This window comes from Argopecten irradians, chromosome 2 (assembly GCF_041381155.1).
Source record: "Argopecten irradians isolate NY chromosome 2, Ai_NY, whole genome shotgun sequence".
NCBI classification, from domain to species: domain Eukaryota; kingdom Metazoa; phylum Mollusca; class Bivalvia; order Pectinida; family Pectinidae; genus Argopecten; species Argopecten irradians.
This window is the reverse complement of record NC_091135.1, coordinates 33,478,884-33,502,441: the sequence shown is the minus strand read 5'-3', so window position 1 is coordinate 33,502,441 and position 23,558 is coordinate 33,478,884. Positions and strand designations below refer to the sequence as shown.

Genomic DNA, 23,558 nt, shown 5'->3' with positions numbered 1-23,558 from the left:
TATCTATCCGCTTTTTATATACTGACGTGGGCGGATGATAGTCAGAAGTCCGTGCTCTTTCAAAACGCCAAAAGTCAGCGACCCTCACCAGGGTCGCTAGTTTTTCAATGTTTTCTCTTTTCAGGTTTCATGTGATTATTTTGACAATTGCATAGTTCGATAGAAAAATTATTTTTACACTACCTTGACATGTTGAAAAAAGTAAATTATATCTCTCAGCGTGCAACTTGTGGTATTTCTTTGAGACTTCTCAAATTTCCCGGCTAGATCGTCCATATTGGTTGAAGTTATCACGTGATTAAAATCTCGCCGGAAGTCAAGGGAAGCCGTTGATTTTTAACCTTCATTTTCTGACGTCACTCAAATTCTCGCGAGATTGGTTTTGGCAGCCATATACAAACAACGTGCTGAAAATGTCGAAGTCCGAAGAAACTGGAGGAAATGCATTTGTTAACAGTCGTTTACACATATAATTGATATGGAAGGTAGTGTAAAAATAATTTTTCTATCGAACTATGCAATTGTCAAAAAAATCACATGAAACCTGAAAAGAGAAAACATTGAAAAACTAGCGACCCTGGTGAGGGTCGCTGACTTATGGCGTTTTGAAAGAGCACGGACTTCTAACTATCATCCGCCCACGTCAGTATATAAAAAGCGGATAGATAGTCAGAATCATTCGGACTACCCGTAGGTATGAGTGAAACATATTTAGTTTAAGACCGTCGCATTAAAACGTTTCTTATTTCTTATGTGGAGATGAAGGATAAGATTAGTCTACCCTAGGGTCACAAAATGGAGTGAACACCGAGACATTTTGTGATCCCGAGGGTAGAATAGATCACTACGGAAGCGTATTATGCTCACACAGGAAAATATTTTTCAGGATAACGAAAATGGGTTTTTTTTGGCGGCAATCAGATAATTATATGGCCAAATAAAACATTACGGTTTTCCTGAAAAATACGTTCCTATGTGAGCATAATACGCTTCCGTAGATCCCTATCCTTCATATTCACACGTGGAAGATATTTTTCTCCCCTACTTAATATAACTTTTTTTACACTTTCTCAATTAAAATGTCCCGCCACTTTGAAAAGCCACGACTGCAAGGCAACTCCATAATGAACATTTCTTGATATTTTAATGCGCATCCTACTACTTAAAAGCAGCCAATACAACCTCAGACGATACATGTGAAGGCATTGCATGGGTTAAACCAGTAGGCTACTACATCAGTAGAGTGAAAAAGCGAGTAAGGTCATTTGCCAGATGATCAAGTTAAAGGAAAGGCATGAGTATGATTGGTCTGAAGAAATTATGATTGCTAATTACTTAATAATTATCAATATGAAAGTGACTCATTTTACGTGATTTCCATAAAATAGGTATGAAAATTGGGATACAAAATTGAAAGTGTTTTCCATTTTTGCCCCATATTTCAATATTTAAAAGGTTTTCAGGGTGCTAAAACTTGGCTTAGAAAGGCTAACAGTTGAAGTGATATATACGATACAAACACTGTGTAGATCTACATCAATCTACATGTATTTTATGACTCTACTTTGTTAGAGTTTTTATCATCTGTAGTAAAGTAATAATGTACAGTGAAATAACTTTATCCCTTATTTTCATTCGACAATAAAATAAATAGTGTTTAAATCAAATACAATTTCGTCCAAATATATTAACCAGGTGATAAATAACCGCCATATTGCTTCGGCTTCAACGGTTGGATAATGTTGTTTATGATTATGTTGTTTATGATTATGTTGTTTATGATAATGTTGTTTATGATAATGTTGTTCATGATAATGTTGTTTAAGATAATGTTGTTTATGATTATGTTGTTTATGATAATGTTGTTTATGGTAATGTTGTTTATGATTTTATTGTTTATGATTATGTTGTTTATGATTATGTTGTTTATGATTATATGGCTTATGATCATGTTGTTTAAGATAATGTTGTTTATGATTATGTTGTTTATGATAATGTTGTTTATGATAATGTTGTTTATGATTATGTTGTTTATGATTATGTCGTTTATGATTATGTTGTTTATGAATATATTGTTTGTATATATGTTTATATCGTTTGTGATTACGATATTTATGTTTATAATTATGTTTTTTATGTTTGTATTGTTATGATTTGTGTTATGTTTTAATAAAATGAAAGTATAATGTTTCCGGAAACTGTGGCCTTATCAAAGTTAATGAAACCGAAACCAAGCGTTTGCATTTCTGAGAAGTGCATTTAGATCACAAGGTATATTACATCAGGTGATCAACGCAGTATACCAGATACAGCACACACATTTCTGTTGTATCTCACCAGATACAGCACACACATTTCTGTGGTATCTCACCAGATGCAGCACACATATTTCTGTGGTATCAGAGCCAACCGTAAGTATCATAAAAGACTGTATATATGGTTTGTGGCCTTTTTGGCCCTTAAATCTCTCACATTTATAAACCTGTTATTTAGTTATTAAATTGTTGAATTTCAAGTATCGGGTACATCCCTGATCCAATAAAGGTGTGGTGGTTGTGTATTATCGCCCCTGTAGGGGCCATTGTATCCACCCTAAACATCCTAAACATGTATAAACCATGAAAAACACATAAAAATGTGGGAAAATGTCAATTTTGGCCATCTTATCTTGAAGTTTTTCATCTAGAAAATATAGAGCGCATCCTTAAACATAACTTAGTAAACGTTAATTTTCCTATATCTATATTAAACAAAAGTTCACGCACATGAATTGACAAGTTTTTTCGTGATTATTTGAATATTTTTAAAAACGCTACGTAGACAGGACATCCATTGTTTCACTTAGAACAAGTGGTTATTTAACCTGATCTGAATTGCACTGTTAAACTTGTTTGACTAAATACCTGTTATTCATGTTCCGCTATATTCCTTAATGAGCTGTGAAAAGCGCAGACACTCTTATTTTGTATCAATTTGATAGAAAAGGACAAGGCCCATAACGACCCATTTCCTTTAAGACGAAAACGATACTTGTATTCATTTTTACAAGTTCTTTTTAGCATTACCAACAAAAATAGATAGCTTCAAAATTTCACAGATATCGTATTCATACCGAAACTAGGATATTTTACTATGGCTAGTAAAAGTTTTGAAAAAAATATTGCAAATGCATGTATTTAGTACCCAAGCGCAATACTATTGCGTACGCACGATTTCATGGGCATGCCATGCTCAACATTGTGTCCATTACTTTGTCGGGCTTTATTGGTGAACGCAAAAGCAAGCAGTAAACCCAAGAGTGTAGCATTCGCATTCATGTTCGCAATAATTCCGCTCTCGCATTTTGCGATTTCATAATAGTGTTGTTTTCGGGCTCAAAAATAAATGCGATGGCACACCAAAGTAGTTTTGCGTTCGAACACTAAAGTATTGTGTTTGCATAATTGTTTGTTTTTTGGTTTTTGTTTTTCTTTTAATTTTTATCCACGTAATCTTTGTAATTGACAATAATATCAGATGATAACAAATAGATACTGTGATGAGATCGACCACTATACAGCGACACACAAAGATATGCTGATGTTAAAATAAGATCCGAGATAAACATATTCACCTAAATGTGGACTTAGATTGGGGCGTGCATATGAAATGTTTATACATGTATAATATATTTAGTTGTAATTTCATTCATTGCATATAGTAATCTTTTAAATTGAAATGTGAAAATGAATGTATTTAACATTTGTCCATATCTTTATTGATTAATAGAAAACAATCAAAGTTTGAAACTAATTGATGACAAAGAGATATGGATATTTAATTTTGTAAGACTAGCAAACCTTACGTTATGTTATCAGACACATACAGTACACTAGTAAATAGGACTAACTGATACGGTGACTGCAGCCATTACATATATACAATATAGATGGTGTCCTCATATCATGTGCAGCAGAACATTCCTTCAAAAATTTAAGAAATCAGAGTACCAAGGCCACTCATAGATGCTGTGAATGAAAGACTCAAACAAAGGAATAAAAGAATATGGCTTACCATATATATATTAAATTTTGTTAACATGTTGTACTAGAACATTGTATTTATATAATGTACAATGTTGAATCTTGGAGTTAAACAAAAGATATTTATTATTTTATCATAATTAAAGTTGATTCAACCTCCATAAGTGAAATAGGTTAATGACTGAAATATATTCTATATATCAAAATTTCTTATTTCTGAAATCTGGTAAAAGTCTTAGTGCCATTTTCGTTAAATACATGTAAGTAATCTATTTACACATATTAATTAATTACTGAAATTATAAATATCATCAATGTCTTTTTAGAAGAAAAGAAAATAAGTTAATTTATATGCATATAATAACAACAGAAATATTGCGATTCCCGGATGATGTAGTGATTTCCTTGTTAGAAAGACTAACATGGCTGCTTGCAAGAGTATCACTTTGCTTTGCCGACTTTTGACTCATAAATCATTGCCAGATACTTTTGTCAAATAAAAAGTCATAATTTGGTTACCTATTACAACAATCCTTTGATGTTATGAAACGCAAATATGTTTAAACACGGCTTGAACAAGTCGAACAGCAAGTGCTATGCAGTGCACTTTCACTACGGTAATATAGAAATGAAGTTTGAAGGGAGGCAACTCGAGCTTTCACATCTCTAGATGGAAGAGAGCGTAGTAATTACATCAGATATAGTTCGGTTAACTACGGTAATATAGCAGTGTTACGGCCGTATAATATTAGTTTTCAAAAAAAAAGAAAGATGGAATTAATGTTGACTAGAGATTGACACCTCATGTATAATTTCTATATGTATTTGTTTGATTTGATTTTAATCAAATAATTAAAAGGTGGCTTATAATAAATTTCTGCAATGAAAGGCTTATAGCAATGACGTTTAAGGAAGGCAACTCGAGATTTCACATCTCTAGATGGAAAAGAGCGTAGTAATTGCAACAAATATAGCTCGCAAAGTCAACCAAATAAAAGACTTTTGCATACACAATAAAATCTTATTTTTTGTATAAATCATTAAAACAAATATAATTAAGGATGCTCCACCGCTGACAAATGATATTTTTTCACCATCAAAAACAGGAGCAGACGATTAAGTATTTTACTTCAGTTACAAAAATTACGTACTTTACACCATTACCACCATTGAAAAGTTTAAGCTTCTAATTTTACTTCAAGGAAAAAAACATGAAAAATAATTAATTGCATCCAGAAAAAATTCCGTGGCACTATGTCCTATATGGAATGAAGTAATGATTGCGCATGCACCGAAGGCAAATTTTTTTTTTTTTTTTTTTTATTAGTTTTTGTGTTAATTAGACAGATATATACACGATTACACACCAATTTTGTACCAATCAACTAGATAGATAAACTTAGAAAATCTACTGCGGAGGAATAAATTAAGAAGGCGTTGTGTGTGATTTTCGGGAATACACAATCTCTGAACCAAGATCTAAACGAAATAGTTCTAAGTAAACATCGCAAAACATCACTGATAGCGTAATTGTACACATCGTTTTTCGTTGTGACAATTATTGTACATGTATGCTTTATTATTTTATGCCTTAAATTAGGGTGTGAAAGTAACAAAACAGCATTTAATTTTCATCGCGGGTTCTTATTATTGTTTTGATGTGCTCAGGCTCGCTTAGCGTACCTATGATTGCTGTTTCACAGCATCAAAAAATAAAAAGTTTTGTCGAATAAAAATTCTGATAATATCATGATGCCAATAATGTTGATATGATGTTCAGATAACAATTTTTATATGTATATGTAATATATCTGTAAACATACTTATTTTAGCAGTAGTTTTATTTTAGCGCTTTCTGGGCAAACTCGCGTATAGCGCTAAATAAAGGGCATTTTCGGTATTGAACAAATGAATTGCGCTTTTAAATAAGTATTTATTCAAGACTTTATGACTAAAGAAAGCGTTATGAAACATTTATTCTGATAAAATACCGATTATTAACAAATCATTGCGCTGTAAGCGAACATATTTTAGCGCTCTCCTGTTATGTCACATGCACTAAATAATCAAGGTGTTAATTGCATTTCGTTTATAATAAAGCAACATTTCTGATACATGAATTTACTATTGCGCTAACTTGTTCAAAAGAGTTTTGCACAAACATTTGATTGCACCAAATTGACAAAGTTTTTATAGCATAGAAAAGCAAATAACACATAGTATCGCACAAGTCCGTTTTACCTCAGGCATTCCCTCATATGACAGAATATATGATTTTATGTGATATAATATAAAGTATAAACCACTGCTCAAGTCAATTACATTTTTTTATAGATTGAACAACGTTCAATGATACCATGGCGTCTCTCGGAGAAAAAGGAAACCTTGAAGATGAATTGAGAAAATTTCACTCCAGTTTTGAGCTTCAAGTGACAAAACTGTCGAAGAGGCAAGTTGAAGGAATAATTAAAAAACTTGAGGATGACCGAGAAAACACAACAAAGTCAAAAGATGAATGTATGAAGATTAACAACTTTCTGTCATATCTGTGTTTTCTGTTGGGAGACAAGGAAAAGGCCATTCATCTTCTTGACGAAAACCTCCAGAAGGATCCAGACAACATCATAGCGAACGCTAACAAAGCAAGAATTTTACTGGAGAAAGGGGACGTTTCTGAAGCGGAAGCAGTATTATCTCATCTCCAAGGATTATCAAACCGTCAGGAATACAAAAAGATGAAATGCTACGCAGAAGCAGACTTGGCGTACGCATGTGGAAGATCAGGACCTTTGTACCACCAACGGGCGATTGAAATTTATGAGAAGATTGTAGACGTCTGTCCCACCGAATATGCGTGGCAATATGGACTGGGTTTAGCGTTACTTAGAAGGATTCACCGTTTCATTTCACGAACAGATGATAAGTTCAATGAAATGAAGAATGAAGAAACCACAATACGCATCGCTGAGATAATGCTTTCTGTTGCCACAAGATCGGAAGATCCTGTACTACGTGCATTCGCATATGCAAAACTTGGAAAAGTGATATTTGATATCAAGAAAAAACATTATAGGAATGTACCGGAACATATCAGGGCACTAGACGCTAAGACATGTTACGTTAATGCAACTAAAGATGGCCCCAAAGAACCAGCGGTATTACTCGAATATGGACAATTTGCGAGGTATATAAACGACCTTGGCCTGTCTGAATATCTTCTGCGACAATCGCTTCAAATCAATAGAGCTACTAAATGAAACAGAAAAACTGGACGAATCTGAACCAGGCTTTCTGTGCGAAAGAGGAATCCTTTATAGAATGCTAGGCGAAACAGGTAAAGCCATCGAGGTTTTAAAGAAAATAGTCTTCCGCAGGAAATATAATCCTACAAAAACTCTCATTACAAATGTTTATGAACAACTTGGAGTTTGTCTGTTAGAACTAAGTGAATCTGGAGAAACACGTCCCGATATGAAACAGAAATACAAAAGAGACGGTGAACTACACCTTTTACGCGCTCTTCAAATCCAATTTGATATCGTAGCAAACGATCCTTCGTTCAAAGAATCGTGGAACTCATATTCAAGCCTTAACGAACTCATGGATGACAAGAGGGATGGAAAACCACAAGAATTAATAATTCTACGTATGCGTTTGCTAGATCATTCAAAACATACTGACGTCTTCAAAGACATGCTAAGAAGAGGAAGCAGGTTGGAGACAAATGACTGTAAAGTCTTACTTGAACGCTATATGACAGACGAGAAGTTTGAAGACAGTGTGGCTCTTCTCACCATGCTGGAGTGTACCACGTTGTTTGAAAGGCTTCGTGAATCTTTGATTTTTGATGTGTACATCAACGGCGCATTCCATGCGTACTCTACGGATAACACACAAATGGCACACCAACATTTCAGACGTGCCTTTCACGTGTACAGAATGTTCGGCAAGGTAACATACAAAACCGAGACAGAGGAAGAGGAGGATGCAAAAGAAATCCTGATACTACATTCCTGTCCACTAAGTTGGAGATGCAACTATCCAGGAGATGTCGGAACAATTCTGGAAAGCTGTATGGGATTGCGGTATACCGTTAACACTGATAGTTTGCTCGCAAACAAGATCACTACAGAATCCATGGTTTCCATGATGCAGAAGATACCTTGTATCATGATCATGACCCATGACAGCGCTGACCATTACGACAGTATCTATGTAAATCACGCTCTCCAGTTAAACTCCGAGAAAACTGGTGCTCGGGTCGTGGTAATATCAAATGACAAACGCAACATCCCGGATATTGCTAGAACAACAGATGTACCTTTCATCCCAGTGCCTCCTCCGCTAGAAGGCGATGTCAGACAAAACGACCAGATTCCTGTAGTGAATCAGGATTGGGCAAAACACTTCATCGAAAAGATGAAACCAAATTAACTGATCTGTGCAAATTTGCACCAGAAGCTGCTCCATCAATGGCAATTATAATCCGAACCTGAATTCGATTATTTTGATTTTAAACAAACTATCGCGTATTACACCAATAAAATTGTTGCGTCACTAAGGACAAAACCGCGTGATGTTTTACACTAGTAAATAGTGTAATACCAGTACACAAGTGTTACACCAGAAATCCGTATCGCGTCATATGTTTTACACTAGTCATTAACATCGTGTGATATTGATACCAGTAAACTATATACTTTGTAACGACAGTAAACAGTATCGTGACGTCACGTGTTACCACAGTGAACAGCATTGCGTCATCACGTGTAAACATCAATGAAAAGTATCACGTCATCACGTGTAAACATCAGTGAACAGTATCACGTCATTACGTGTAAACATCAGTGAAAAGTATCAACTCATCACGTGTACAATTAGTGAAAAGTATCACGTCATCACGTGTTAACATCAGTGAACAGTATCGCGTCATCACGTGTACACATTAGTGAACAGTATCGTGTCATCACGTGTAAACATCAGTGAACAGTATCACGTCATCACGTGTAAACATCAGTGAAAAGTATCACGTCATCACGTGTACACATTAGTGAACAGTATCGTGTCATCACGTGTAAACATCAGTGAACAGTATCACGTCATCACGTGTAAACATCAGTGAAAAGTATCACGTCATCACGTGTAAACATCAGTGAACAGTATCACGTCATTACGTGTAAACATCAGTGAAAAGTATCAACTCATCACGTGTACAATTAGTGAAAAGTATCACGTCATCACGTGTTAACATCAGTGAACAGTATCGCGTCATCACGTGTACACATTAGTGAACAGTATCGTGTCATCACGTGTAAACATCAGTGAACAGTATCACGTCATCACGTGTAAACATCAGTGAAAAGTATCACGTCATCACGTGTACACATTAGTGAACAGTATCGTGTCATCACGTGTTAACATCAATGAAAAGTATCAACTCATCACGTGTACAATTAGTAAAAAGTATCACGTCATCACGTGTTAACATCAGTGAACAGTATTGCGTCATCACGTGTAAACATCAGTGAACAGTATCACGACATCACGTGTAAACATCAATTAAATGTATCACGTCATCACGTGTAAACATCCGTGAACAGTATCACGTCATTACGTGTAAACATCAGTGAAAAGTATCAACTCATCACGTGTACAATTAGTGAAAAGTATCACGTCATCACGTGTTAACATCAATGAACAGTATCGCGTCATCACGTGTACACATTAGTGAACAGTATCGTGTCATCACGTGTAAACATCAGTGAACAGTATCACGTCATCACGTGTAAACATCAGTGAACAGTATCACGTCATCACGTGTACACATTAGTGAACAGTATCGTGTCATCACGTGTTAATATCAATGAAAAGTATCAACTCATCACGTGTACAATTAGTGAAAAGTATCACGTCATCACGTGTTAACATCAGTGAACAGTATCACGACATCACGTGTAAACATCAATGAAAAGTATCACGTCATCACGTGTAAACATCCGTGAACAGTATCACGACATCACGTGTAAACATCAATGAAAAATATCACGTCATCAGTTGAAATATGTCTGTTTTCCGATGTTTCTGGATACCTAGTGACATGTATACGGGTATGATATATATTGTATTATATATCAAATTAAAGATAAATTATCTGGCTGTCGATTGAGAGTATTCCCATTGTCACATCTTATATGGTTTGTTAATAATCATACTTTTTTCTAAAGAGCCAAATGCCTGTGATTACATTATCAAGTTTATGCTAATTAACATTGTCTTTAACGGTTTGCTTCAGTAAAACGAACAATATGAACTAGATAGTGTATACAGATGAAGTATGGTTTGGGCACATAAGACGCATCTTTTGGAGTTGGTTCAAGGATGTTATCAATGATTTCTAGAAGAAAAACGTAGGAAAACAGTCCAAAAAGGCCAAAACCATACATAGTCCTTTTCTCTGCGATTCGTTCGTGCTTTTGTGGATTGATTTTAAGTGGTAAGAAAATGATTGGCTAATCAAAAAACCATATTTAGTATGAAAACAAAGAAAAAGGGTTAGAGTCATATGGAAAAATACTGACATTAATCTCTCAACATAATTTTTATTTCATAGAGTATTTCAATAACATAAGACTCTTTCATATATTGTATTAAGGAGAGGGATATTCTACCAAACTATTACAAAATACAACATTTTGTGACCTCGAGGTTAGGATGTCCCTATCCTTTATATCGGTATGTGAAAGACTAAGATTAAGCTTTTATCTCATATAAAATGAACCTCCAAGTTTTATTGCAATTTTACAATTGCAATACTCTGCAATTTTGAAGTTCGAAGATTTCACGACTACTTGTCATTTTTCCATACATGAAAACTGCATAATATGTTAACGCTAATTCGGTTGTTTGCAGTCTTATAGTAAACATAGACTAGTTTCGTCATGCATGGTAAGCCTTGTAATACAGCCTCAGACGACACGGGTGTATTGCATGGGATAAACAAGTATTACACCCAAAGGTATGAGAGAAAATACCTGTATATAGTCATCATTCTTAAGAACCTTTTACATGAGTCTTTTCTAATACATCAAATTTCTTGCCACTATTTTGATACCAACAATAGTCAATATTTCCATACTTTACGTACTTTGTTTTATCTTTCTTTAAACATTCCAAGTTTTCCAATATTTCAATTATATACCTAAAGCATTTTAATAAGATATATTCTATTCTATATTGTTCATTCGTCATTTGCCAATACACCATCTTTTCTAAAAAAAAGTGCGCTTTTATGTATCAAATTTAATTTGTATAGAGTAAAATACAGTATTTTCATTATAACCAATATTTTGATATTTTATCATAATTTTGCTTTCCATATCCACTGTAATTGTCAGATTGCCATAATAACAATTATTTGATATTTTTTGTTATTCATTCCTAACACAATGTATTTTCTTCTCAAAGATAATTTTGAGTCACAATATTTCAATATTGGATACAAATAAAATGAGTGATTTAAAGTTTCTTCTTTTATTTTGAAAAAATAAAATGTACCTAATTCATTAGATTTATTCATTGGTTTAAGTATACGTTCAGTAATGATTATTCTTTGTATAATTCCTTATATTTCATATCTGCGATTGGGTATTTGGTTGCTTACGAAATAAATTTAAGTTGATATCATCAAATTAAAGTAATCTTCCATTTATAAATGTGTTTTTTATTTTTGAAGTGATTTCCTTAAACTTAGTGTAGATAATTTTATTTCAAAGTACTGTTTGTATTCACAGATCGTCAGTTATCTTCAGAATTTTGCTGTTCGTCTCTTAAGATATTAATATCTGGATAGATACACCCTATTATTAACAAAAAAAAATAATTTTACTTTTATTATTTTAAGGCCCACTTTCCGAAACAACTACATTACAATTAGTAGAGGTCTTGGATAAATGGACGGATGCATTGGACAAAGGAGATGTTATAGACTGTATATACATGGATTACCGAAAGGCTTTCGATACTGTTACACACAACCGATTAACAAAATGCAAGCTGATAACTTCTACGATAAAATTATACTCTGGTTTACTTCATTCTTGAAAGGTAGACAGCAAAAAGTAACTGTACATGACATGGATTCTGAATGGGCGTAAGTAACACGAAGGTATTACTCAAGGTTCAGTACTAGGACCACTTTTATTCGTGTTATTTGTAAATGATCTTCCAGGATCCGTGCAGTCAGAAATTTATTACTTGCCGACGATACCAAAACAATTTAGAATAATAAAAAGTAATGATGATGTTGAACAACAGAAAGACCTTGATACCATGTGCGATTGGAGCAATACTTGACTATTGAATATGCAGTCGGAAAAGTGCAAGCACATGAGAATTGGAGCTGAAACATAAATAGAAATGAATTGTCATATAGCTACAATATCAATGGAAATCAGTTACAAACTGTACAAATGTAATGAAGACAACAGCGAGAAACATAAAACGACTTGCGTCATGAAAATTATCATTAAATATATTTCAATGTTCATAAGGTAAGATACATGTAGTATAAGCGGTAGGCTAATAACTTTTGAGACTATACAAAATTATTATTCTCGTTTTTCATACCATTTAACACAACTAAAAGCCGTTTCAAATGGTAGTGGGCTTTTTTAAGATTTATTTTGTTACGTTATGAAATGTTAAGGATAATTGAGAACGGCACAGTTAGAGGTTGTGGTAAACGTTCTTGAGAAATAAAACGTAACATGATGTTCAGTACCTGACAACTGTCAGATGCGCTTTGCGAACTGATAACATTAAGTTGGAGAGCAATTGGTGGAAATATGGAGACGCCTTAGCCAGTTATCCACCGCTGTATTGGTGTGACCACAGGCTTTTGGCTCTATATAGATACAGCCGCCAATATATATGTGTGTGTGTATTTCACATAATTATGTGTCCTTTATCTATAGAGCCAAAAGCCTGTGGTATGACGATTTACTAATGGAATTGACGAGTGACAATGAAGGTATGGGTGTTGGTGTCAGGAGAATATGGGGACAATGCAACATTGAACGTGTTTTAACCATTGTTATACATAAAATAAACAGTGAACAAATAAACCTTAAATAACGAGTGAATACTAGTATCTGTTATACCACTCTGTCTGTTGATTTTTACCTAATGATACAAGATTTATCTCTCAGTTCCCTTTTGAGTAAACAAAAAAAATGAAAAAAAAAATCATAGGCAGTACAAAGTGATATCAAAAGATCTCGTGAATAAATTCAATTGAGAACTAGAATACAAATGATTTCTAGTGTTCAATACGGGGGTTTCGAGATCGTACAATTTACCGCCTATTAGTACCTTCCGGTGATTATGACGTCACAAAACTCACGTCAATTAGTGACGTCATAATCACCAGATGGTGGAAATAATCAACGGTAAATTGTACTTACCTACGTCGTTTTGGGATGTCCAAACACCCGTATTATTTACTAGTGTCTAACGCAAACACCTATTTGAAATTATGTTGCTATGAAAACTTCGTGAATCCTTTGGTTGCTACACAAACCAACGTAAAAGCATGATCATACAGACGGAACGCCATGTCCTTCCTGAAAATACGAATAGTTCCAGGCCGTTGCAAACAGACCTCGCCAAACCGTCTAAACCAAGAGGTGATCCCGCTGTATCGGCGCATGTCGTGCAGAGCCACAATCAGAAGGTAATATGCATAAACTATAGAGTCGACAAACACCCATCCTTCATAACGAATACCATTCACATTTTTGGGTTTCCCCATCTCGTTCTGTAGATCAGGTGGGATCAGACGCTTGTCACACGGATTAAACACTATTTCGGACACACGGAATCCTTTGTTATTTTGTGTCAGGTATATGCATTCGACTCCTTCAATTTCCACAATATCTCCAGCAACTCTAGCCCCGCCCTCTGAACACACCTCCAAGTCACGATTAGACTCCATTGTGTTTATCAGAAATGACAGCAATGGTATGATGTATCCGAGACGCCGCCTGTCATACAACAACGTCGCTAGCTTTAACTGTGCAACATCTCCACTCATACAAAGTTGGGAAACGTATTTCTTCTGTAATTTATAAAAACTCTTGTTTGGCAGGCCTAGTTCTTCACACACGGATATGGACGTGAATGCATAGGAATACAAGATGGATTCATTTCGAATCTCATTAATGACGTGCCAATCCACGCACACATTTTGACAGATTTGATAGATATCTTCCCTGCTCGCATCTGTCCTAATGTCGTCTTTGATAGATGTCTCGTTGAACCGGAATTCATTTAATCTTTGATTAAGAAGGTGTTTTTCCAAACACACACACGGTGTATTATTCAGATGTGAACATTTTGAACCATTCAAATATTTATTTAATGGTAAACACTGGTACACAACGGCAAACCCTTCAGTAAGTAAATTGTCTAAGATATCTATCAGACGTTTATGAATATCCCCATCTAGTTTTCCTTCAAACAAATTTAAACCAGTTAGGAGATAATTAGGACATGTCTTGTTTTCAACGAATGTTTTTAATTTCATGAATGAGAAAATGAAGCAATCAACCAGATTATCGGGTCTCCAGAAGTTTCTGTCTCGTTCTTCAGACATCCAGAACATCACAGTTTTAATGTGGTAAGAACTCAAAGGTTCTTGCATCTGAGGCTGAATGACCCACTTTAGCACCAATTTCATCAAAACGTAACACTTCATCTGAACGTGATTGAATGATTTGGTGAGGAGATATTCAGTTTTAGGCAAAGAGAGCCGCCATTCTATAGGCTGTGTGTCACTGGCAGGATGGCCAGCGGCGACAACAAAACATCCTTGTTTCTTTGTGATTTCTATAATCCAATGGGGAGGCCAGTTGTAGTTCCGTGATCTGTTACACCACTCGTCGAAATCTGATGGTAGACATGGACATTGGAAAGCTATAACAGCATCAGTATCTAACTGGAAGTCTTCTTCGTCATAGCCAGACCACTTCGTACTTAAAGCTGGTCCGTGGACTTCCACTTCGTGCTCAACCCTCTCGGACCAAACGTCTTCCTTGCTGGTATTGAGAAGATATGTCGATCCCTTTACCTTTGTGTAAGAAAAGTCTTTACTGTTTTCATATATTAAACTTTTTAGGTATTTATACCCAAAACGGGAGCTGCTTTCTAAAATGAAAACATTATCTTTGAAATGAGGTGTGTTTGAGATGAATTGTTTTGCCGATTCCAAATTTGTTTCATCAAATATTGCTGCGGATTGAATGCCAATTACATCTAAGTCAGATGTGGTGTCATTAATGCTACACAATGCGTCCCGCTTACTACCAACGACCAAAATAGTGTCGATGGTGGAATCGTCATTAAAAAAGATACTCATATGGTTCATCACTGTCCGTCTGTAGTCGAGAAAGGTACTGGATAGTCCGTACCTGTCCAAGACACGGTTCAGTTGAAGTGATATTTCTGTAAGGGATCCCGCCATCTTGTATTGTGTCTGAAACAAACAACGAAGAATTAATATGCTTTGAATGAAAAATAATGTTACAATTTATTAACATAACAATTATGATTATAAATATCTGATTTCCAATCTTCAGGTGCCGTTCGATTATACGAGAACCAAAAAGAAGGGAGGTGTTAGCTTAATGAATGTTTGTGATCGGGTGGTATAGTGGTTAAGCCGCTCGGCTTTCACGTAGCCGGCCAGAGTTCGATCCCTTAGATCCCCAACTATTATCATACTTTTGGTTTCAAATGAAAGCTTTACCATAACACGATACTAAATTAATTATCAAAATGTTAGCAACATCAACACTATATCGCTGGTCAAGGAACATTACCAGGGTCCAAAACAAACCAGGGTTTAAAACGAATGGATAAGAGAAGTGTGCCGACTGAGAGAAAGCGAAGTTGAAATGTGAGGTTCTAAACCTACACGGAATATATTACTACACCTCTATGAGAGTGTGAGCAAGTGTATAAAGTGCATCGAATAAACCGGGAACGTTGTGAACCAAGGTCATGTGCTAATTGTTGCACACGATCTTAAACGGAGAATACGACAGAGTGTTAGAAGACCAATGCTTGGGTTGGGTGTTGTTTATACACTGTAACTACATGTATACCTACTAGTTTGGATTACTAAATCTGTGTTTAGTGGAATAGAGAACTCACAAGCCATGCATCACTGCCAACCACTTTATACAGCGACGTGATTTTTAGATGTTAAAAGTTAAAAATATCACATTTCATCCAGAACACTTACCTGAGATTTCCTATTTTACATGTGTCTTGTTCAACAGTCCGGGTACAAACAGCAGATTTTCTAGGTCACCGTCGGCCGCACGTATGTACTATTCAATACACACGTCATACATGCATGTGGTGTTTTGCTTTACTATACAAATGGCTTCGATCGTCTAAGGTTCCAACACATGCGCTATGAAGAGGTCATGAATCCAATGTTTTAGGACACTTTCCATCATCCTCGATACTCCAGGGCTTCCGATCACTTACGATCTCTACACCCCTGGATTATCTCATAGTGAAATTGAAGGCAGCTCAGCGGAAAACATTTGACCAATCACAGGCTAGCAAATATTTCATTTGAAGACTACAGAGACAGCGACGCCTAACATCAAAGCCACAGAGTCAACCACAGTGTACCGTTATACGGCTCTTTTGATGTACATCAAATGACTAAGTTACCTGTTCTATTCTGTTGCCTCCAGTTTTACTACAAGATAGTCCAGGGGTGTAGAGATCGTAAGTGATCGGAAGCCCTGGAGTATCGAGGATGACTTTCCATAGACACACGGATAATTCTAACCAAACAAACCTAAAAAGTGTTAGACATATAGTAGGATATCGCATCTATTTTATAACACTTTTTAATGTAAGTTTGCATCATTTAATGTTTGACTAATAAATATGAATTACAAAACATTAAAAGAATGATTTTTATGATAAACAATCTTGTACGTAGTTATAGGATAGTTGACTTATTCATATGTGTATATATTAAGACATCAGAAAAATACATATATTTCAGATAATTTTGAGCTGTATTTAATACTATAACAAATTGCATAACTTCTCAATAAATAAGCATAAATTTACGTACATTTTTATGAAAAATGGAGAACATGCCTTTAATATTATTGTGATTAGGATGTCTTGTGTAGTAAGCAGGAATGTCATCCCCACGTAACTGGCTTACATTATAATTTGAACATAAAAACAAATAATGGAATTCGTCACCAATGCCGGTATTACATAAATGACATATTATATTGTTTCGTTGAACTCCTATCCAACCGGAAAATTAATATTTGATGTTCTAAATTTGCACATTGTTTTTCTGTCTTTTTCGTTTAATCGTATTAAATAATTTTCAAGTCCAAAATGTTTTTTTGAATATAGAGTAAAAAGAATATCTTGGAACCACGACTGGATGAACTGATTTCTTAATTTTTGAGTAATAATTGACTTTAGAAACCTATTATCAGGTAAAGAGCTTTTTCGATATATCCAGACATAACTGAAACCAGATTTATCTAGAATTTCTTTAACCCACTTCAATAATTTATACATAGAGCTAGACAATTTCTTTTCATTTCAGATGAGAGAAAACCAAAACCTAAGTAAAAAGACGTTATCACATTTAGAAGACATGACAATATACACTGTATTGTATGGTTTGATTATGAACTATAGTTCTATCTACTCAAGCTTATCAATGACATCATTGCCTCAGCAAGATTATAAACACTTTGACACATGAACCCTAATGGGCGGTCATTCCACAAAAATAAGACCATAATGTCTGAGGGCAGATTTTAAACTTATCAACACATCAATTCACTGTAGGTAAATACATACAGTTACATAACAACAAAGAACATCTCAAATTTCTCAATGACAGCTATATCTTATACAGAACAGACCGTCCCTGAATTACCCTTAATATTGTTGGATCTTTGCACTTAATAAAAATAAACAGAACTAATTGTTGGATTGGATTATCACTTTCATATGTATGGCATTGTTAGTAAAAGGAATAAAAAATATAAACATGGACAAGGATATTTAAAATGTCACCACATAAGTAAACTTAACTCGATATCAATCCGTGGATGTATAATATGTGTACAGCAATTTTATCTTATTGACAGGCAGTCATGCAGAACATTCGAGACCTGAACACACAAACAGGATAGTTCTAACCAGTATCACTAGCTGGCATATTACAAGCTACTTTGTGGTGGAAAATTAGGATTACATTTAGGCTTAAACATCAGTAAGGAATGTCATTACCTGTACCACCTGAAGTTAGGAATACCGACCCCTGTGTGACTAGTATCTTTCTAGGAGGAGTATTGCAGACAAATACGTTGGACCGCTCTTGACAAATCTCAATAAGTTGTCAAAATATATTTCACATACACTTGTATTCGTTTAACATGTGTAATTTACTTGGCAATAACCCGTCAAGGATGAATCCGGAGTTGATACTCTGCATCGTTCATGCGGTGAACAACTGGTGTTGACAAGTCGTGCCATATCTAAGAAATAATACTGTTTGAATTACACTAGTAGTTAACGTTCAATCTGATCAATGAATTATTAACGATGTTGTAAAACACATGTGTGGTAATGATTTTAATTATTATTGATCCTACAGCTTCTAATTTTAGACTTTCAAAACTGTATTCTATATACCTTCCAAGCAATTATGCAAGGTTCGAATCGTTTTGATAATATTCATAAGTTTAGATGATAGCAAATACTTCCTTCATTCTTTTTCAAAGCCTCTTGTTAAAATGGATTATTATAATAACATTGCATATTATGATCACACCAATTTCTTTCACTAGATTTTATTCCAATTAATGTTGTTTTTAATACAGTGTAGCATTCATATTAAGTTAGAATTTGTGTCTCTCAAATTCCATTCCCAGAATTACACTTTCAAGATGGCGGATATGTGGGAGCGGCATCACGGGAGATCTTGGATTCTTTACCACGTCCTTAATAGGTTTATAGGGAGTCAGGAGATTGTTGCTATCAGGAGGAAACTGATTGTTACAGAAGAACTCATCTACAACCAACGCTCAGTATGTCTCGAAGCATTTAGCACAGGAAGTGTAGCCGAAGGGATGGCGATGGAAGGTTCGGATATCGACTTGATGTTGTGGGATAAGGAAGTGGAAGTTGTTTGTTGGACTACGTCTCTCCAAGCAATCTACCGTGATAAAACGGTGTTTATAATGAGGAATGCAGACAGCAGGCCTGGTTACGCCAAGTTAGAGGTGTGTCGCTTGGCAACAAGGGTTCATAAACACTTGATCGAATCCATTGTTCCAGTTGGGACAAGTCAGTTCATATCTAGTGAAATATTTACAAGGTGTGACAAAGATGAAATGAGTGACCATTTTCAACTGCAAACGGAGGTTCACGGTCCAGCTTGCACTATACTATACGACCACCCGAAGACAGAAGCAGATTATGTAAAATCCTTTCAGTGCTACAGCTGGCCAACTGAGGCAGATGAATGGGTAATCAGGCCTCGCCTTCAATGGCCAGATCCAGCTTTAAGAGATCATATATTGCAATCTGGTTGTCATCTTGTCCCTGTGGGAGATAAAACGTCGTCTGATACCTTCCTGCAATGGAGGATTTCATTCGCAACTGCGGAAAGGAAGTTGATGTATTCTCTTACTCATATCCAATTTTTAGTGTACGGACTTCTAAAGTACTTCCTCAAACAGATATCTGGATCGATGAAACAGCTATTTGGAGACTCAGCTATTCTTTCATCATATACTATCAAAACTGTTTTATTTCATGCCTTGGAAAATACGCTTAACTCATTTTGGCAAGAAAAAAATATTTTTTTTCTGCTTCATGTTTTGCTTGGAAATTCTTTTGTCCTGGGTAAAGACCGGGTATTGCCCGAATTACTTCATTCGACGAAACAATATGTTTCAGGGGAAAATTCATAGTGAAAATCAAGGGAAAATTCTTCGTTTTCTCACTAACCTTTATGATTTAAACTGGGGATGCCTTTCATTCGGAACATTCATTCAACCATCCATAAAAGAGCGCGTTGATAGGGTTGAAAATGCTACGTGGGGATATGTTTTACCTACCAGTACACTTCTAGAATGTGAACGTGATGAAGCATCGATAGTTGGAACATTCACATATGAATTCACACATGCGGAGTACTATCAGAAAACGCTGCTTTCGGCTCTCATACTTCTTTGCAAATCCAAGTCAGACATAGAAGAATTTATAGCGTACACTGTAACATCGACGGCGACATGTCATGTAGGGATGAACACATTCTGTGAGCAAGTGTCAGTCAGAGGAAATAAAGAGAAATATAAATATCTGATGAAATCAAGAAGACTTCTGATTCCGTATGCCTCATTGTCAAGCCCATGCCAATTGGCAACTTACTACTACCTCACCGGGAACTATAGCAATGCCCTAGACATTTGTGGATATGCTATCTCGTCATTTAAAATTTATGCTTTAGCATTTCGAAACAAGGACGTTTATGAACAACACTACTGTGGGCGTGGGTATACTCTACTACAGAAATACAAGATGGCTTGTGTATCAGATGTGATATTCTCGGGGACTGCTTCACAGTTCTGTACACCACAGTTGCGTCAGGAGATAATGAAATCAGGTGGCCAAGTAGGGGTTCCTCCGCTCCCCTACGCTGCTTTCCTGTCTTTCTTGTGTTATCATGAGCTCTGCGACACCAAAAGACGTGATGCAGCAACGCGCTGCCTTAGGGTTGCGAAGTATGCTCAAGGACAAGATGGAAGTCCAAACTGGATAGTACACAACCTACTGGGTATCTGTTATGAGATAGCTGGGGACAGAAACAGAGCAATCAGGGAATACCGTAACTCTATGAGTTCAGTAGCGTTTGATCAGTTCGTCAATCCTGCCAGGGAACGAATAGAACGTGTACAACAGTTTTAACATGGTCTTGAAATGAAACATGCGAAGGAGTGCAAAGGGAAGGAGTACAAAAGCTGACCGCTGTTTAGAGACTATATATGTGAAGTGAACGCGCATGGACAGTAAAATTTCACGTAGATTTTTTTCACCGTAGATATTCAAGTTAGCACTACATGAAAGTATGTCCTGGTGTTTTCATTACTAAACTGTTTTGAAGAGGATAGAAATAATTTTGTACAAAGTAACATTGTTGTAAAAACGTTTGTTCACACTTGGTTTTATTCCGTAGTAAATTCATACTTTTCAAAATTAAAAGCAAATTTCCCAGATACCAAACACATACAAACAAGCTTTTAATACTTAAATACACTTTATTGACACTAATACTATTAAATATACTACGAGCTTTCTCACAGTAAAACTGGGAAAAATAAGGAGAAAAAATGACCATCACAGGTCTGCAGAGATTTCCTTTGAAGTTGCCGCCAGTTTTACTATGAGATAGTCCAGGGGTGGATATTACGTTAATGATAGTAACTCCTTGGGATCGAGGATGCTGATCACATGACTAGTTTATTATTTAGTGTGACAAAACCCTCGTTATACAGTTCTCCAATTTGAAATCTGCCACTTCTTTATGCATTCAATAGTAACATGAAGCTTAATCGTTCAAAATAAGATTATCAAATAAAACTGGTTAATTCCTATTGCCTTTTCTCAGAGTAAACCCCGTCAATTGCAAAATTGCCAAATGCGAGTCATAGTCATTTGCCTATATAGATCAGTAGTTTTATACCAATATAACAAATTTCATCCCTTACGACCCCACAATTCAGACTCCCCTGAGTCAACTCTAAATTCGTACACTAAATATCACCCTGTTAATGTGCTACCACACAAAAGCAATAGTCGTGTCATTACTAATTTCAGAAAGGGAGACGCATGAACGTTCTCAACCTTGATACTCCAGTGGTTACTATCACTGTCGTAATATCCTACCCTTGACTATCTCATTGTAAAACTGAAGGTAGTTCAGGAGCTGTTTTCCAACCGCAACATCTCTCCTCTTTTGGAAAATCATTATATAGACATACTATCAAGTACAATGTGCATGTATATCTAGAATCACCATAAATTCGGTTTTTTTCATTAAAAATAAAGATTAATGCTAATTTTAGAGTTACAATAAATATGATTAACCATTATATCTTTCTAAATTAAGGTGTTACCTCCCCCTATCTTCATTAACCTCATTGGACATGTTTTATGTTTGCCATGTTTGTTTGTACTACCAATATCAGGAGAAGACTTAGATAGTCTATGCCTGATATCTTATCTCATTGACATTTTAACATCTTTTTTTGTCAATAAAATATTTGGAAATTGAAATTGAATTAGATTATCGGAAATTTCTCCGAGATGTTGTGATTGGTTAAATTTATGTTCTGTGAACTATTACTAAAATAAGACACAAACTTGTTTTGTCGGACAAACTGGACTAATCGTGACACACATCTGTTAATTATTACCAAAAATCGAAAACTGTCAATCATTGTCGTATAGGGTCGAGTGAGCAACCGTGATAAACAACAATATACTAAAAAATTTGTGCTCACCTGTTTCTTATTGTATAAATATCTATATCATGAAGATACAAGAATCATTGTGTATTTATCCATCATGGGTCTTTGTTGAGGTTAATATGGTGTCATTCAGTCCTGGTAGTAATAAATAATGACAAAAATGTACATAGCCCGAATGTGATGTCTTTATTTTAGATTTAATTCGACCAGAGCGGTATAATACCATATTAACCGATTCAACGGGTCTTTATTTCAATATTAGATATGTAAATTTTCAAAACAATATCATCGTTTTGATTTAAAAATAAAATAAAAAGAATAAATGAAAAAAATGGCCTTAGGACTGCACCCTGAGGCACCCACTCATATAAATTTAAGGTTGAAATCATGACATCTTTTTAACATGCAACTATAAGCTACCATCACCATGCGCTTTCTCTCGTCATATTTCGTCTCTTACCCTTGTTAGTTTTTAACTCAGAATTACATCCAACACTAGAATTATCGCTTGTCAAAGGTTTCACTTTGTTGTTATATAACTTGCTAGTTTTATCATCGGAACTCTGGAAAGATTGTGTAGTAAAAATTCTATACTTAAACTTAATATTTTCTTTTTGGTCCAATGTATATCCATTAGTCTGAATCTGTCTTCGTTTTTTCTTCTTTTTAGGTTTCTTCTTCTTTAAATGTAAATTGAAACACGACAATGCATAGTAACTTGATTCGTTCAATGTTCTTAAAACGTTCCTTTCCTTTACACTCGGGATGTTGTCTTGTTCATAATCACGCGACGAAAATATCCCCATGGTAACATAAAAACCTAAAACACTATCAAACACAAGAGATTAAAGATTACACATTATTGAAGTGAATACCGTTATTTACATTGTAATTCCGATGTTGTAATCACATTGCCAGTGCAATTCTGTCTACGTGT

The 23,558-nt window shown here is 35.2% G+C and overlaps 3 protein-coding genes across 3 annotated transcripts; 2 read left to right on the top strand and 1 right to left on the bottom strand.

The window, feature by feature from the left end:
* Positions 1 to 2,254: 2,254 nt before the first annotated feature.
* Positions 2,255 to 11,421, top strand: LOC138315228 (uncharacterized). The gene is given in 3 exon segments (XM_069256088.1): positions 2,255 to 2,411; positions 6,357 to 7,272; positions 7,274 to 11,421. Coding segments are annotated over 2 exon segments (2,076 nt in total). The 5' UTR covers positions 2,255 to 2,411; positions 6,357 to 6,379; the 3' UTR covers positions 8,457 to 11,421.
* A 27-nt stretch (positions 11,422 to 11,448) lies between these two features.
* Positions 11,449 to 16,935, bottom strand: LOC138315227 (uncharacterized). Its single transcript, XM_069256087.1, has 2 exons — positions 16,324 to 16,935; positions 11,449 to 15,552 (listed from the first exon to the last, which is right to left on the bottom strand). Exon 2 carries the CDS (start codon positions 15,538 to 15,540, stop codon positions 13,561 to 13,563), a length of 1,980 nt encoding a protein of 659 aa, XP_069112188.1. The 5' UTR covers positions 15,541 to 15,552; positions 16,324 to 16,935; the 3' UTR covers positions 11,449 to 13,560.
* Positions 16,936 to 18,536: 1,601 nt separating this feature from the next.
* Positions 18,537 to 22,859, top strand: LOC138315225 (uncharacterized). The gene is given in 2 exon segments (XM_069256084.1): positions 18,537 to 19,951; positions 19,953 to 22,859. Coding segments are annotated over 2 exon segments (2,109 nt in total). The 5' UTR covers positions 18,537 to 18,949; the 3' UTR covers positions 21,060 to 22,859.
* Positions 22,860 to 23,558: the final 699 nt, after the last annotated feature.

Excerpts from the sequence above, each read along its gene's own strand:
- LOC138315227 (XM_069256087.1), bottom strand. The coding sequence starts at position 15,540 with ATGGCGGGATCCCTTACAGAAATATCACTTCAACTGAACCGTGTCTTG.